At 37.4% G+C, this 13,490-nt stretch overlaps 1 protein-coding gene across 1 annotated transcript in view; it reads left to right on the top strand.

The window, feature by feature from the left end:
• NUP153 (nucleoporin 153) overlaps positions 1 to 13,490 on the top strand; it is a 44,633-nt gene that overhangs the window by 19,402 nt on the left and 11,741 nt on the right. The window contains exons 4-15 of the mRNA XM_053963635.1: positions 1,033 to 1,172; positions 1,255 to 1,383; positions 3,163 to 3,279; positions 3,407 to 3,451; positions 3,547 to 3,600; positions 6,280 to 6,426; positions 7,141 to 7,193; positions 9,746 to 9,884; positions 11,994 to 12,131; positions 12,514 to 12,606; positions 12,838 to 12,928; positions 13,221 to 13,337. Coding sequence (XP_053819610.1) covers positions 1,033 to 1,172; positions 1,255 to 1,383; positions 3,163 to 3,279; positions 3,407 to 3,451; positions 3,547 to 3,600; positions 6,280 to 6,426; positions 7,141 to 7,193; positions 9,746 to 9,884; positions 11,994 to 12,131; positions 12,514 to 12,606; positions 12,838 to 12,928; positions 13,221 to 13,337 — 1,263 coding nt within the window. The remainder of the gene's footprint in view (positions 1 to 1,032; positions 1,173 to 1,254; positions 1,384 to 3,162; positions 3,280 to 3,406; positions 3,452 to 3,546; positions 3,601 to 6,279; positions 6,427 to 7,140; positions 7,194 to 9,745; positions 9,885 to 11,993; positions 12,132 to 12,513; positions 12,607 to 12,837; positions 12,929 to 13,220; positions 13,338 to 13,490) is intronic.

Below are 13,490 nucleotides of genomic sequence, written 5' to 3'. Positions count from 1 at the left end.
TGAAGGTGGCTTTCTGTAGCTTGATAGCTAGATAGGTTACCTAGAAGGAGGAGTGACTCAGAATATCTCAGAGCTGGCTAAGTATTAGTAAATATGGTTGAAAAATAAAAACACAAGATACTATCTTTTTTTTTTTTTTTTTTTTTTTTTTTTTTTTTTTTTTTTTTACTGGAGTCAGTAAAGCAACTATTCTGATTGAACAAGTTTGGGCTGCTTCTTTTTTTTGCTGTTCTTGGTAGATGGCATAATTTGTCAATACTTCCTTGATTTTTGCTAAATTCAGTAAAGAATGTACACCATTTTTAAGTAAAAAAAAAAAAAACCCAAGACATTGTATGTATGTAGAATGTGACCTAGGTGTCTCACTGAGAAAGGGCAAAACAGCAAGTTTGGAAATTTTTCCAGTTGCCCATATAAATGGGGATGGAAGTGTGCTCAGCCAGTTCTCTGGAGACCATAGTTTGACAATTCAGTAGATGTTGCCAGGGCGTAGCAATATAACCTGAGTTTGCTGGAACTTTCTGGTACGTCTCCATAAGACATACAGAAAATAGGTGGTTAACTCTCTTAATTCAGCCTTTGGGTAATTTTTCAGGTTTAAGACCTGGTCCGTTCTGTGCTATGCTGGTTTCCAACCGTCTACCAACACGGGAAAAACTTTGTGCCATTAGAGATGCACCAGTGTTTATGCAGTTCCTTTACTTTATCATGAAAGAAGAAAAAATAAAATTGTGTTGTATTGGAAATGTGCTGTTAACTTGTGAATGCTTTTGAAAGATTACTGAAAGGTCATGTATTTGTAGTTCTGTGAACAGATTTTAGGTTCAGAGTTGGTACTTGGGTTTCATACCATATGTGAAATTAATCTGTTTGAAGAGCTCAGAAGGTTAGAGTGCTGGAGAAATCAGTGTTAAGGGCCCTTTTCATTTTGTGAGATGTTTTTGTAGAGAGCTCTGGGGTTTGTGTGATGTTTAGTACTAAATTTCTCTATGTACACAAGGCATTTACATATGCCGTTTGTCATTTTGGCAGATATCACAGTTTCAAAAAATACTTCAGCACCACTGCTCTGGTCCCCAGAGGCTGAAAGATCTCATGCCCTCTCACAGCATCCTGCATCTAGCTCTAAAAAACCTGCATTCAATTTGTCTGCTTTTGGATCTCCCTCTCCTGTAAGTACTGCACAGTATTAATTTCAGTCAAGTTGAATGTGTAGCCATTTTACTAACCACTTACCATAATACCTTTCTGTAGTCACTTGGAAACACTTCTGTCTTTAAGACAAGACAGCTTGGGGATTCTCCATTTTACCCAGGAAAGACCTCTTATGGTGGTGCAGCTGCAGCAGCGAGACAGACAAAAGTCCAGATTTCTGCTTACCAGGTATGAGAACAGTAATGCAGTGTGAGGGAAAACATAACTGAAATACAGAAGGGGGAGCTCGGCCAAAAAAGCTGTGAGCTGGGAACTTAACTTGAAAAATGTGGCAACAGTTCCTATCTTGCCCACTCAGCCTACAATTTTTGTTTCAATTCTTGTGTAACACGTTATGTAGAAATGCTTATCATAAAGCATGAGAATGACAGCAGCATCTTAGTTGTTGGGCAGTTTCTTGTATTAGGGGTTTCTCTGTTATGTCTTCCAGAAATTTCCATTTTCTGCCATGGTCTGCCTCTGACTGTATTATGGTAAAATAACATTGTAAATAATTACAATGATGGCATAACTTTGAAAACTTTGTTAATAGCAGCAAAAGTTACCTCACTAATACTTGCCTGTAGATCTTACACAAGCACTCAAACTATGAACATATTGTGCATTTTTAATATAGGAGTATACAAAAGGCAAATTTGCTCATCCTTTGCACTTCTGTTACTTTGAGGGAGGCATACAGTCCTACATGCTACATATCACGCTAAACAAAAAGATGCTCTCTATTTTACTGTCATTCAGATGGCTCTTGAGAAGAGCTACTTGTCCCCAGGTGTTCCTTGTGGTCTAAAATGGACCAGCAAATTAAAAATCCTGACTGCTCTCAGTAGCTAGATTTGAATCTAAAAGCAAGTCATTAAAATCAGATTTGGTTCTAATTTGTTTAAATGAGAATGCCCTTTGTTAAAAAAACTAAAAAGTCAAAAGGAACTTTAAGGAACTGAAAATAAGTTTGCTGGACCTATTTTGGCAGTCTGTTTCTACCATGGAACAAGGGGACTCAATTTCCTGATTCAGGGAAATCTTGAACCTTGTGGATTTTCCTAACTTGGTGTTGAATCAAACTTGAGAACATTTAAAATTTCTGTAACCTAGAAGTCCTCTTTGGTCAGCTGTTTTTATTCTTTACAAAAATTCTGGCTTATGTTGAAGAGAGGAAGCAAATATTAGGCTTTTAAAGGAGAGACAAGCTTGTTTGTTGCTGCGTATAGCGAGTCTCACTTGTGTGTTCTGTGTGTTGTGTGATCTGCTTCCTGTCTTCACGTAGTCATGTGGGAAGCATGATGTGGTTACAATAAGAGGTGTAGCATAGTTTTTTTTTATTTTTTTTTTTTTAATGGTCACACTGAGGTTTTTTTTAAGTTATGTTCAGTCATGTGGTACAACATTGACTTTTTCAGTGTATTGTTTTAGATCTGTTACAGTTCAAATCAGATCTTTATCTTTCTAAACAGAAAAAAGATCTGCAGTCAGCTGCAGTCTTGGGGGAAGGGAGGAAACGAGAGAAGTAGAACTAGGAATTCATGATGATGATTGTATACTCTGACTTAAGATGCCATGCTTATGCCATCTTGAAACTCCAAGATCTGTTTTGTTACTGAAAGTACTGTCCGCAGCTCAAACCTTTGCTTCATTTCTGTTTTCCTAATCACCGCTTCAGAGACCCTAATAGCCTAACATCTTTGTTTTGTGACCTTTTACATTTAGGGATTTCTTTTGTTGCTTTATCCTTCTTTATCCTATGTGCAAGATATGCAAGGCCCCAGTTAAACTTCTGTAAAGTCAGTGGAGTATGTTTTTCTTCTTCATGCCTTGAATGCTCAGTGAGTACATTTTTCTCTGTCATTTTGAGGATATTGGTTGTACCACCAGTGTAGCCGTAGGGCATGAAATACACACGTATGTAACTCAGAATCCACCATCATAACATCAGCAATGCTAATTTTTCAGCCACCGATAAAAAGACAAATGAAAGCTAAACAACCAAACGTGCAATCCTATGGTGTGACAAGTTCCACAGCACGGCGCATCTTGCAGACATTGGAGAAGATGTCAAGCCCTTTGGCAGTAAGTGGTGCTCCTTTTAATATTTTATTCCATGTGTTTGAAAAACGTAGTGAATGTGCCAGTATAGGATGAAGATGTTACTTAATGTCATGTCTGCTTTAATTTATTGCACCTGTTTTTTCAACAGGATGCTAAAAGGATTCCATCTTCTGTTTCTAGTCCGCTGTCTTCTGTAAGTTGATCACAAACCCCCCGTTTTTTGTTGGATGGAACCCTCTCGTTGGGAAAAAACCGTCCTCTAATTTTGGCCCTTTTTTCCCCTGTTAGCCTGTGGACAGGAGTGTGCTGAATGTGACTAGCTTCCAATCCAGACAAAACCAGGTAAGAGCCAGTAAAATATTAAGCTGTGATAGGTAACTTTCTCTGCTTTACAGTTCTTAAAAGAAATGTCACAAACCTCAATGACAGCATGCACATAAATTCAGTGTGAGTTATAGCTGCTAGGCTGTGTGGAAATTGCTAAAAATGTCTTTTCAATCCACACTAGATGAAGGACTGTGAAGATTACTCAGGTGGAGAATTATTATCTTTTTGTGGTGGTATGCTGATACATCAAGAACAATGTCTCTAGAACACACAAAGTGGTTTTATCGTGGTCTGCAACTTAGGGTTAAGTTGCATGATAACATTCTTGTTTCAGGAAAGCTTTCTCTTGCAGAAATAACAAGAAATAGAAAAATATTGATTGATTGTTCAGATCTTGTGCAGATTTCCATATTTATTTTAAGCAAAAAAATATATGCTTCCATTTTTTATTGCTACTCAAGGCAAGAAGAAAATTGGACAATTGTTAAATTTTGTAACTTTTGTAAATTTATGCTCCTAAATTCCTATTTGTAAGTAGCAGTGAATTGTTTCTGTGGTAAATCATTATTTCCTTGGTTTTGTTTAAAAAATGTTGGACTATTACATTTATTAAATTGTGAAACCACAAAAGGTCACTTTTAGCTCCAGCAACCAAAGGAACAAAAATGTTTTTTCTTCGATGCAAACTTTTAATCTGCTGCTGTAATGAGGGAGTGGACGGAATGTTTTTAAAAGCTTGTATGCTATTGGCTTGGTTAGAAGTATAATTAATTCTGCAGCCACTTAGGAGTTTATAAACATCTCAGATTTTCTGTACTGTCTTTGGCCATATGATGAATTACAAGAATGTTGAAATGTAGAGCATGTAAGTGTTTTACCACCTCTTAAATATTATCCCAGTAATTGAAAATAATGTTGATATGGATCCTGCATTAAAATGCAGAACCACACCTGTGATGAGGCATTTAAAAAGATCTACCAGATTTGCAGCATAGACCCTGACATTGGTCAGAAAGTGAACGTTGCATACAGCTGTCACTGGGTAAAAATAGAGAAACTGTCTACTCATAATGCTAGAATTCATAAAATTTGGCAGGGAGAAAGGGTAGCCCTTGATGAAAAGAGAGGATAGGATTGTATGTGCCCAGAAGAGGGTTGTGTGTTTTCCTGGTGAAGCGAATAAATGGTTGACAGGACACTTGGATACTCAGGCAAAAATTTTACAAGTCTTTTTTTGGTGGTATTTTTCTTATTTTGAGGATCTACACCAGACAGAATAACCCTTAGTGTATTGAACATGTAACTGAGTTACTTTTTTTGTTGTTGTACATACCTGTTTCACTGGTTTGATACCCTTTTACAATAATGTCATCTGCCTGGCATGTGGAGATAAGGTGGCAGATGTAGTTTCCTGGATTTTTGCGTGGCTTTTGGTGCTGTCTCTCTTGCATCCTTCTGGGCAAGTTGTCCAGCTCTAGGATGAGCAGGTTGAACAGCAGGATGTAAAAGGTTGCAGTGAATTTGGCTACATCTGGCTGGTGACCAGTCACCAGCAATCTTCCTCAGGATCAGTTCTAGGGCCAGTGCTGTTCCAAATACCTCTCAGTGACCTGGAGGCATGAATTGAATGCCCCATTAGCAGGTTTGCTGATGGTATGAAACAGGGAGGTGCTGCTGACTCTCTTGAGGGACAAGAGTCCTTTCAAAGGGATCTAGATAGATTGAAGCATTGGGCAGTCATCAGTGGGATGAAATTTAACAAATCCAAATGTCAGATCCTCATCATTTAAATTGTGGGACTGAGTGCACCCTCAGCAAGTTTGCAGGTGACACCAAACTGAGCGGTGCAATTGACACATCTGAGGGATGCCATCCCGAAGGACCAGGACATGCTCTAGAAGAAGTGGGCCCATGTGAAGGTCTTGCAGTTCTGCACCTGGGTTGGGGCACAGCCATCTGTTGATACTAATTTAAATAGTAGGTACATCCTAAGTCTCATTCTTCTCATCACCAGATGATTTGATATATCATGGGGCCTTTTGGGGTCTTCCTTCTTTCTCTATTTAGTTAAGCCAGTTTTGCAGAATGTACAGTGCTTTCTGTTTAATAATTTGCCTTTGTCTGTAAAAAAGCTTTGACAAGAAAAGTCAGACCACTACTTTTAAGAGCATCAAATTCAAATCTAAAGCATTGGAACATGCATTAATGAGACTTCTTTAAAAATATTTCACAATATATTTTTTTAAAGTGTAACTTCAAAGGAAGAAAACGTAGGAAAAAAGAAACCCAGAACCTGGTTTAGCTCTGCTTAACAGTTTCAGTATTAATTAATGGATTAAGTCAGTAAAAAAAAGTCACATAGAGGGCAGAGGAGTGGAAAGGATGGGAGCATATTATTGTAACATGAGTTATTTTGCTTATAGGAATATAGTTTATTTTGTCTGTGAAGTAACTGCCAAAGTGTGCCACAGGATTCAGTCAGACTTTTACTATTCCTGTAGCTTTTTGGATTTTATAACTGATTTTCTGTTGATTTCCTTCTGCAAGCTAAATATTTTCAACACTTACCACATAGTTTTCACTGGGTGCTGAGACTGGTGGAAGGTTTCTAGTTCTGTAACTTTTATCATCAGTCAATGCTGTGGTAAGTTGGGTGGGTGCAAGGATAAATTGATTGCTGCTTCCCTTTCCAAGGTGGATTCACAACATCCTCCTGTCCAGAAACTTGTGACACCAAAGCCAATCTCCCTGACAGGGAGTCGGATCACGTATTTTAAACCATCTCTGAAATCAGCTACTAATTCCAGAAAAATTCACCAAAGGGTGGATACGGATCATCAAGTAAGCAAATTTTCATGTCCTAATTTGCCTGCTTCTTGCAAAATTGGAATATGTCTAACCAGCCTACTAAGGTGCCCTTTTTTGCAAGAGAACCAATAGTATACTTGAGATAAGCATTAAGAAAAGACAGTGGGAGCTGTTATGAAAGAGATACTGAGAGGTTTTATGGTTATAATTGTATCATTGGCATACTAAATGGCTGATGCTTATTTTCAGAATGTGGTGATGTGCTTTTGGGCCAGGGTTTTCACAGTGAAAGAATATTAAAATACAGAAACACAAATTTCCTTTACATATGCTGCGGTTGAGAAGGCTGATGGAATGTGCTGATGTTGTGTATAAAATGTTTTGGGTGAACTGCGGGCTCCAAGTGAGAGTTCTAGCAATTACCAATTCAGATCACTTTTTAAATTACCCATTCTGATCTCTTTGGTGTTGATGGAGTCCCTGATAAACTTTCCTTAAAACAATACTGGTATCTCTTTCAGAAAAAAATGACCCATGGTTCCAGTATCATTCTGAATGTAAAAATGACCAGGTATTAAATATATGGGCTGGAGATCAAATGGAAAGTTTAAGCAGATGAGGTATATTTAGTGATATAAATAAAATAAACAAAACAGCACAAAAATGTGTGTTTGGTTGTCTTCTCTTTGTGTTTTGTTTATAAATATATTCCGCTAAATCTTGAAATAAATAAAACTTATTTTGCAGGACATGATGGAGGAGAGTTTTCCTGCAGAAAAACTTGTAAAATCATCTGAAAGGTATGATAAATCTATTAATTTAAAACACTTGAAAGAAGAAGGCCCCCCTCCTTTGTCAGTGCAAACTTGCCTTCTTTTGGAGGAGCAGGAACAGTTCTCAGTAAAAGGGAATAGAAAAAGTGAAAAAAATTTATTATGAGAGAGTTTAAATACTTGTGCAACTTGGTGTTCATTAGGGTAGCAGATGTTAGTTTCAGGTAATTAAATAATTACTTGGAATTTGAAGGCTTTGTTGCACAGCAATTTCTTTCTGAAAAATTCTTTACAATTTGAAATACCTTACGGTTCAGGAGTATATTGAATTTTTAGGGGTTTTTGTGTGTTTTTTTGTTTGTTTGTTGGTTTGTTTTTTTGTTTTGTTTTTGTTTGGTTTTGGTTTTTTGAATTTTATTTATTTATTTATACAAAAAGCTAGAGGAAGATTGTTTTCTAATGTTCCTTACATGACAAAGGCACTTGTCTGCTCTGTGAGTTTGCATGAAAAACAGAAGCCCTTTAGAGTCATCTGAAGACAAATACCAGCTTGTCTCTGAAAAAAAAAAAAAAACCAAAAACGAGGGAGTTAATAATTGTATTTTTTTCTTGAGGAGATTGTCTTGCATTATGCTGTTTGCTTGGCATAGAATGACTTGAGATAATATTGATGACTCTCCCTTCTGTGGAACTAATCTTTTGGATGAATTAAAGCACTGTGTGCTCAGAATATATCCTTTTTTTGAGGATTCAAGCCTTTCAAAGAACAGTATTAGGGAATCTGCTAATGTTTTGTCTCTGTGTTCATCTTCTAAGCAATTCTTACATTGCCTTGGGCATTCTTTGGCTTGCAAAAAACCCCAAAGACCCTTTGTTTTACAGTCTAATAGATTGACTTTACAGGAGCCATCTTTAGTTTTGGCAGAGGTGCTAACAGATGTTAGGTTTTAATTCTGGGTATTCAAGCTGTTCTAAGTTTTCTTTGGTACAATTACTTTCTCCATGTAGAAGGGAGATCCAGGAAACTGATACTGCTTTTCATTTGTTTCACAAATTTTACTGCTGTGTTTCTAATTTTGACTTAGAACTAGATGGTCCTTTTATTTTAACTCTTTTATAAAGCCAGTCTCTATTGATTGTCATATTATGGAGTATACACAGTAATAAGGGCCAGAGTCTCTTCATGCAACTAATCTGCAATACTTTGGTACATCTCTGTTCAGCCTAACAAAGGCTGTTCAGTTTTTAAGCCAGTGTCAGAATTGTAGATTGGACTGACTTGCTTGAAGACAGAACTGTTTTTGCCCCTTAGAAGCTGACAGGTGTTAAAAGAAAAGAGGAATATGGGCAATCATAGACATGCTATAATTGTCTGAATAAAGATTTATTTTGACATGAGATTTTATTTCATAATTCAAATTGATTGTCACGTTGGATTGGGGAAAAGTTTGAGCATATGGCCTTAAGGATCTGGTTTCCTCTCAGTGGTTACAGTGCTGAGCAGATGTTCGCAACTATCTGAGAGGTTTAGACCAATTCTTTTCCTCAGTCCTCTAGACTATTAACCTGATATCTTCCAGTGTCATCCAATGTACTTTCGTAATGACTGACTGATTGGCTGCAGGATAAGCTTGATATTGTAATTTTTTTTCAGGGGTACCTCATCATAATGCCCTGCTGCTTTTTATTGTTATTATTCCTTAGTTCACTTCTGTTTTGGGACGTGGCATGGGTTTGGTTTGGTTTGTTGTTGTTGGGTGGGGTGGGGGATTTGTCTGTCTGTGTGGGGAGGTGTGCATTTGTTTTTTTTGAGGTTTCTCTTTTGTCTTTTGTTTTTTCTTTTGTCTTTTGTTTTTCTCTCCTCTTCCCATTTGGATTAGGGAATCTTTCTGGTTTAGATCTAGGCTTTTGTAATGAACAGAGAAATGCCTTTGTATGCCTTACAAAAGGGATCTGTATTCATGTCTAAATAGACTGCTGGAATGTTGGCACACCCAAACACCTCTGCTGCTTCTGCTGATGGCCTCAGGAAAGCCAGAGCTGCTTATGAAGCTTCTGTCATATTTTCTTGCCACACAGGTTTAAGCCTCTCAATTCCCTAAGAGCTGTTGGCAGCATTTCCTGTGCACACACACACACACACACACACACACATACCCGCCCCCTGCTTGTATATTTTTAGTTATTCTTTTATGTCCCTTCAGAGATACATGCTCATCACAGAATCAGAGAACTGGCAGTCAAAGTTTCCACTGTCTGGACTATTAAAAGCAAACATTAGAAAATAACAGTCTAAATCAGTTCTTCTATTTCAGGTCTTCTGGCTTAGTCATCATTCATTTATGGATGTTGTGACTGTTTTTTATGTATGTTATTCTCACTGCTGCTCTTATTCATCTTTTGCTGTTTAGAACACTAGCTGTTTACCAGCATTTAGGAACTTGTGAGATAGTTTTTTCTGATTCTAATTAGCGTGTGACAGTTCCAGGATTAATAGTGGCTATAATAGCTTGAAACTTTTTTTTTCCCCTTTGTTTTTAATCCCCTTCCTCAACCTATATATTTCTATTCTGTGCCAGTAATTTGAGCTACCCCAAACTCGATACTCCTGCATCCAATGGTCTGTCTTCAGGAGGAAGGATGGATAGTGCCTGTGGCAAGATGAGAAGGGAAAGGGAGCGATACTGTGCATCAAGACCTGCACAAAAACAACAACTGGTAAGGGTCTCTCAGGTTAATTGATCTTACTGTGATTACAGAAATAAGTAGCTTCATTGCCTCATCATAATTTACAGTAATGCCATTTCAGTTTTGTGGGTGTTTTGCTGTGGGTTTCAGAGCAGGCTCCAGTTTAGTATAAGTGCCTCAACTTTGGTTTTATATTTTTAAAATCTTCCATTGTATTATCTTGAACATTCTTCATACTTTACAGTTTCTTATTAGTTGCTGAATTAATAAATTTGGTAGAGGCTTGTAGAGATTTTAGAAAGGATTGAAATGCCAAGTATTAAAAACAAAAGGGTTTTTTATTTTGCTATTTTATATGTAAGTCATGTAGAAAAGTATGGGCCAAGAACCTGAAGCAGAAGACAGTTGTTTTGCATGTTTGCTAATGATCATACACAATTTTTGGCACATACTCAAACTCATTGTGAAGCGTTTGTTTTTCTTGTTTTAATGGGAAAACTCCATTTTTTGCAATGATAGTCATTATTATCCCAAGGATTATTTTCCTGCCTGAGTGTTACATAAGCTGCCTACTACTGGATCTTAAGTCTAAAGAGGTTAACTTGGTCTTCTGGCTGATGAAAAATAAAGAAGTAGGAAATACTGGAGAATGTAACAGAAATGGTCTCAATATCAAGGTGTGATAGACTCTTCAGATCAGATCTCCGAAATATGTAATCTGTGGGGTACATTAAAGGTCTGTAGTAGCAATGTGCATCTCTGCTTCTGTGCATGTCTACTTCTGAGTAGACATTGGTACTGCTGTCCAGATCCTGAAGAGATTGGCTATTCCCATTTAAACTCTAACCAATCTAATCTTGTCAATCAAAGGGTTTAAAAGACAAGGGTAAGAGCAGAAGTTTTTAAGGTACACTGATTTCTGAATTTTAAATTTCCATCCTCATACTTGATACTGACAAGATTTACCAGAGTATGATCCTGTATATTGCTCATCAGGATTTCATTTTTGACTTTTGGTGCTTTGGTTTGGTTTGGGGGTTTTGGTACTTAAAGGAACACACATCCTTCTTAAAATACTATGTTTTTCCCAGTTCAACCAGTTCAAGTGACTTCAGACACTTAGTCAGCTGTCCTACCTAATTTTGCAAGAGGAGCACTTTCTTACTTGCCATGACGTTGTGCTCTTAATTAAAGAAATAAGGGAATAATAGAATCCTAGAATGGTTATGTCTTTCTAGATCTTGATTAACTAAGGGACAAAACCAAAAATAAATCTTATCTGCGCCCCTCTCTCTTCTGCTCAGGTAACAATTTTGAGTTTACTTTCAGTACGCTTACTGGACAGGTGATGGATGTAGTATCGCATAGAAACTGGCCTGCCATTAAAAAAAAAAAAAAAGTGGCAGACTTATGTAGGAGATTAGGATTCCTTTTGAAAACCTGCTTTGTCTATAGATTACATTTAACTTTGTTAAGAAACTAATGGGAGGACAGGGTAGGATGGTAGTAGGTCTTGTGAAAAAGAAAAACTAAAATGTACTGTCGCCTTTTTTGTCCCCACCTGGCTTCCGTTCTTCCCAGGTGCTGACCAGTGGTTCGCTGGGGGGGGGGGGGGGGGTGTTGCTAGGCAACACACGCTGCTGCTCCTGGGTCTCTGCTGGGAATCCAGGTAGCAGTTGGGTCGTGCGATACAGGATGCACTGTTCTAAGAATGCTACTAGGACCGAGACAAAGAGACCAGAGAGGACACCTGTGTGCAGTTCAAAGAAAGTTGTATTGCTCAAACGCCGCAGGGACAAGTGACCCTGGGTGGGGGTTGGGTTACAGCTTTTATAGAGAGTATATAGGTGATAAGGTAAAACCAATAGAGACAGTGTCCAGTCTGAATACATCACAGGTCAAGTCCAATGGGAATAGCTTCAGGGGGAGGGATGAATATACAGAAAAATACAGAAATGAAACTCCAACTTCAGATTCACAAAGCTTTTTGACCTTTTGTGTAGCTGTGCGTTACCACAATGTACAACGTTTTAAAGAAAGAGAAAGATTAAAATCTAAAACTTTTCTAAAGAAAGTGGAAGATTTTGCAGCTTCTTTAAAGAAAAAATTAAACTAACAAACATTAAAATTTGTACCTAGGACATGGAGCAAGAAGCGCTACCTGAAGTACCCCTTCCCATCAGTACTGCATCGCTGCCGAAGTTCAACTTCAGTTTCCCTACCAGTAGTGCTGTCTCCTCATCACCCAGCATTGTTTCAAAAGCAGTAATGAACAAGGTAAATCTTTGCTGTATACTGTGAATACTTTTTCAGGGTGAGTATACATCCTCCTTGCTGAATGTTAACTTTTTCAGTGGTGCTCATGAAACTAACCAACCTGAGTTTATAACGTGTTGAATTAAGCAGGGTTTTATTCAGATTGGGGGGTGGGGAGGATGACATATTTTGATATGGCTTCTTCTATCTATACACTCTTATACACTCACTTGCGAGCTTTCTCTTTTCTGATCCAGTCTTAGCTGTGGATCAGAAATATCAATCATCAGATTTCCCAACTTCACTGCAGAATATCTGTTGGATAGTGAATTCAGGTAGCTGCTGTTGTTTCATTTGGATGTTTTTCTCTTAGGTACAAACTTTAATTCTTTTGAAAATACAGGTACAACCAGCAAGTAATGTTGGCAGTCCTACGTTTGTATTTTCATCTCCAATTGTGAAATCTACTGAGGTGGAAGTGCTACCTCCCTTGTCTGTAAGTAAAAGAAATCCCAATGTTTTCTCAAGGCTTTAGTAGAATATGGTGGAACAATAAAGCAGAATTGGCCGTGGTAAGGGGGCAAACAAATAGATAGATTTCTGATTTTTAATTTTTCACCCACCACCCGACAAAAGTTTGAAGACTGGGTTTCAGATTATTATTTGTGTGTGAAACTTGATTAAAATTCCTTAGAATCTAAAAAAAAAAACTCTTTTTTTTTTATAGCAAATTAAGTTTACATTTAGTGTTCCTGTCGTAAAGTCATCAGAGCTTTCTGGATCCACTGATACACCGGTGACATCCATCCTTAGTCCAGGTAACAAAAATTTTAGCATTTCAAACATAGAGTGCTAATTCTCTTTTTTTGTATATTAAACAGTTAATCTGTCATTTCTAAGCTTGTTACAAATTCCAGGCAAAGTGTGTTTTCAGTGACAGGTCTGCTTTTAATCAGATTATAACTATAAACTCTTGTAAATAAGTTTAAATTTTGAAGATTCTTATTTAATTTAAGAAGAATGAAACATGGAAATTCTTGTTTCTAGCAAACATGAATGTATTCTAAGTGGATTTCTTGGTAAAAGGTGGGTTTTGTTTTATTTTTAAAGGTAGTGTCACTGTAAACAGCACCAGCAATAAGAAGGAAGAAGAAGATGATGATGGGTTCTGCAAACCTGCTAAGTTCTTAAAGCAAGGAAGTGTGTTAGACATTCTAAAAAGCCCCGGTGAGATAATGAACTCTTTTAAAAAATATTTTGCAGAGAATACACTTGCATATAGCTGCATTGATTTTAAAGAACCCAGCACAACAGCAACCAAAAAAACCCCCAGACAATTTGTCACGGTTAAGGCAGCGTCAGCAATAAATACCTACTTAA

Source organism: Vidua chalybeata, chromosome 1 (genome assembly GCF_026979565.1).
Source record: "Vidua chalybeata isolate OUT-0048 chromosome 1, bVidCha1 merged haplotype, whole genome shotgun sequence".
Classification (NCBI taxonomy): domain Eukaryota; kingdom Metazoa; phylum Chordata; class Aves; order Passeriformes; family Viduidae; genus Vidua; species Vidua chalybeata.
The sequence above is the reverse complement of the archived record's forward strand: the minus strand, read 5'-3'. Positions and strand labels throughout refer to the sequence as shown.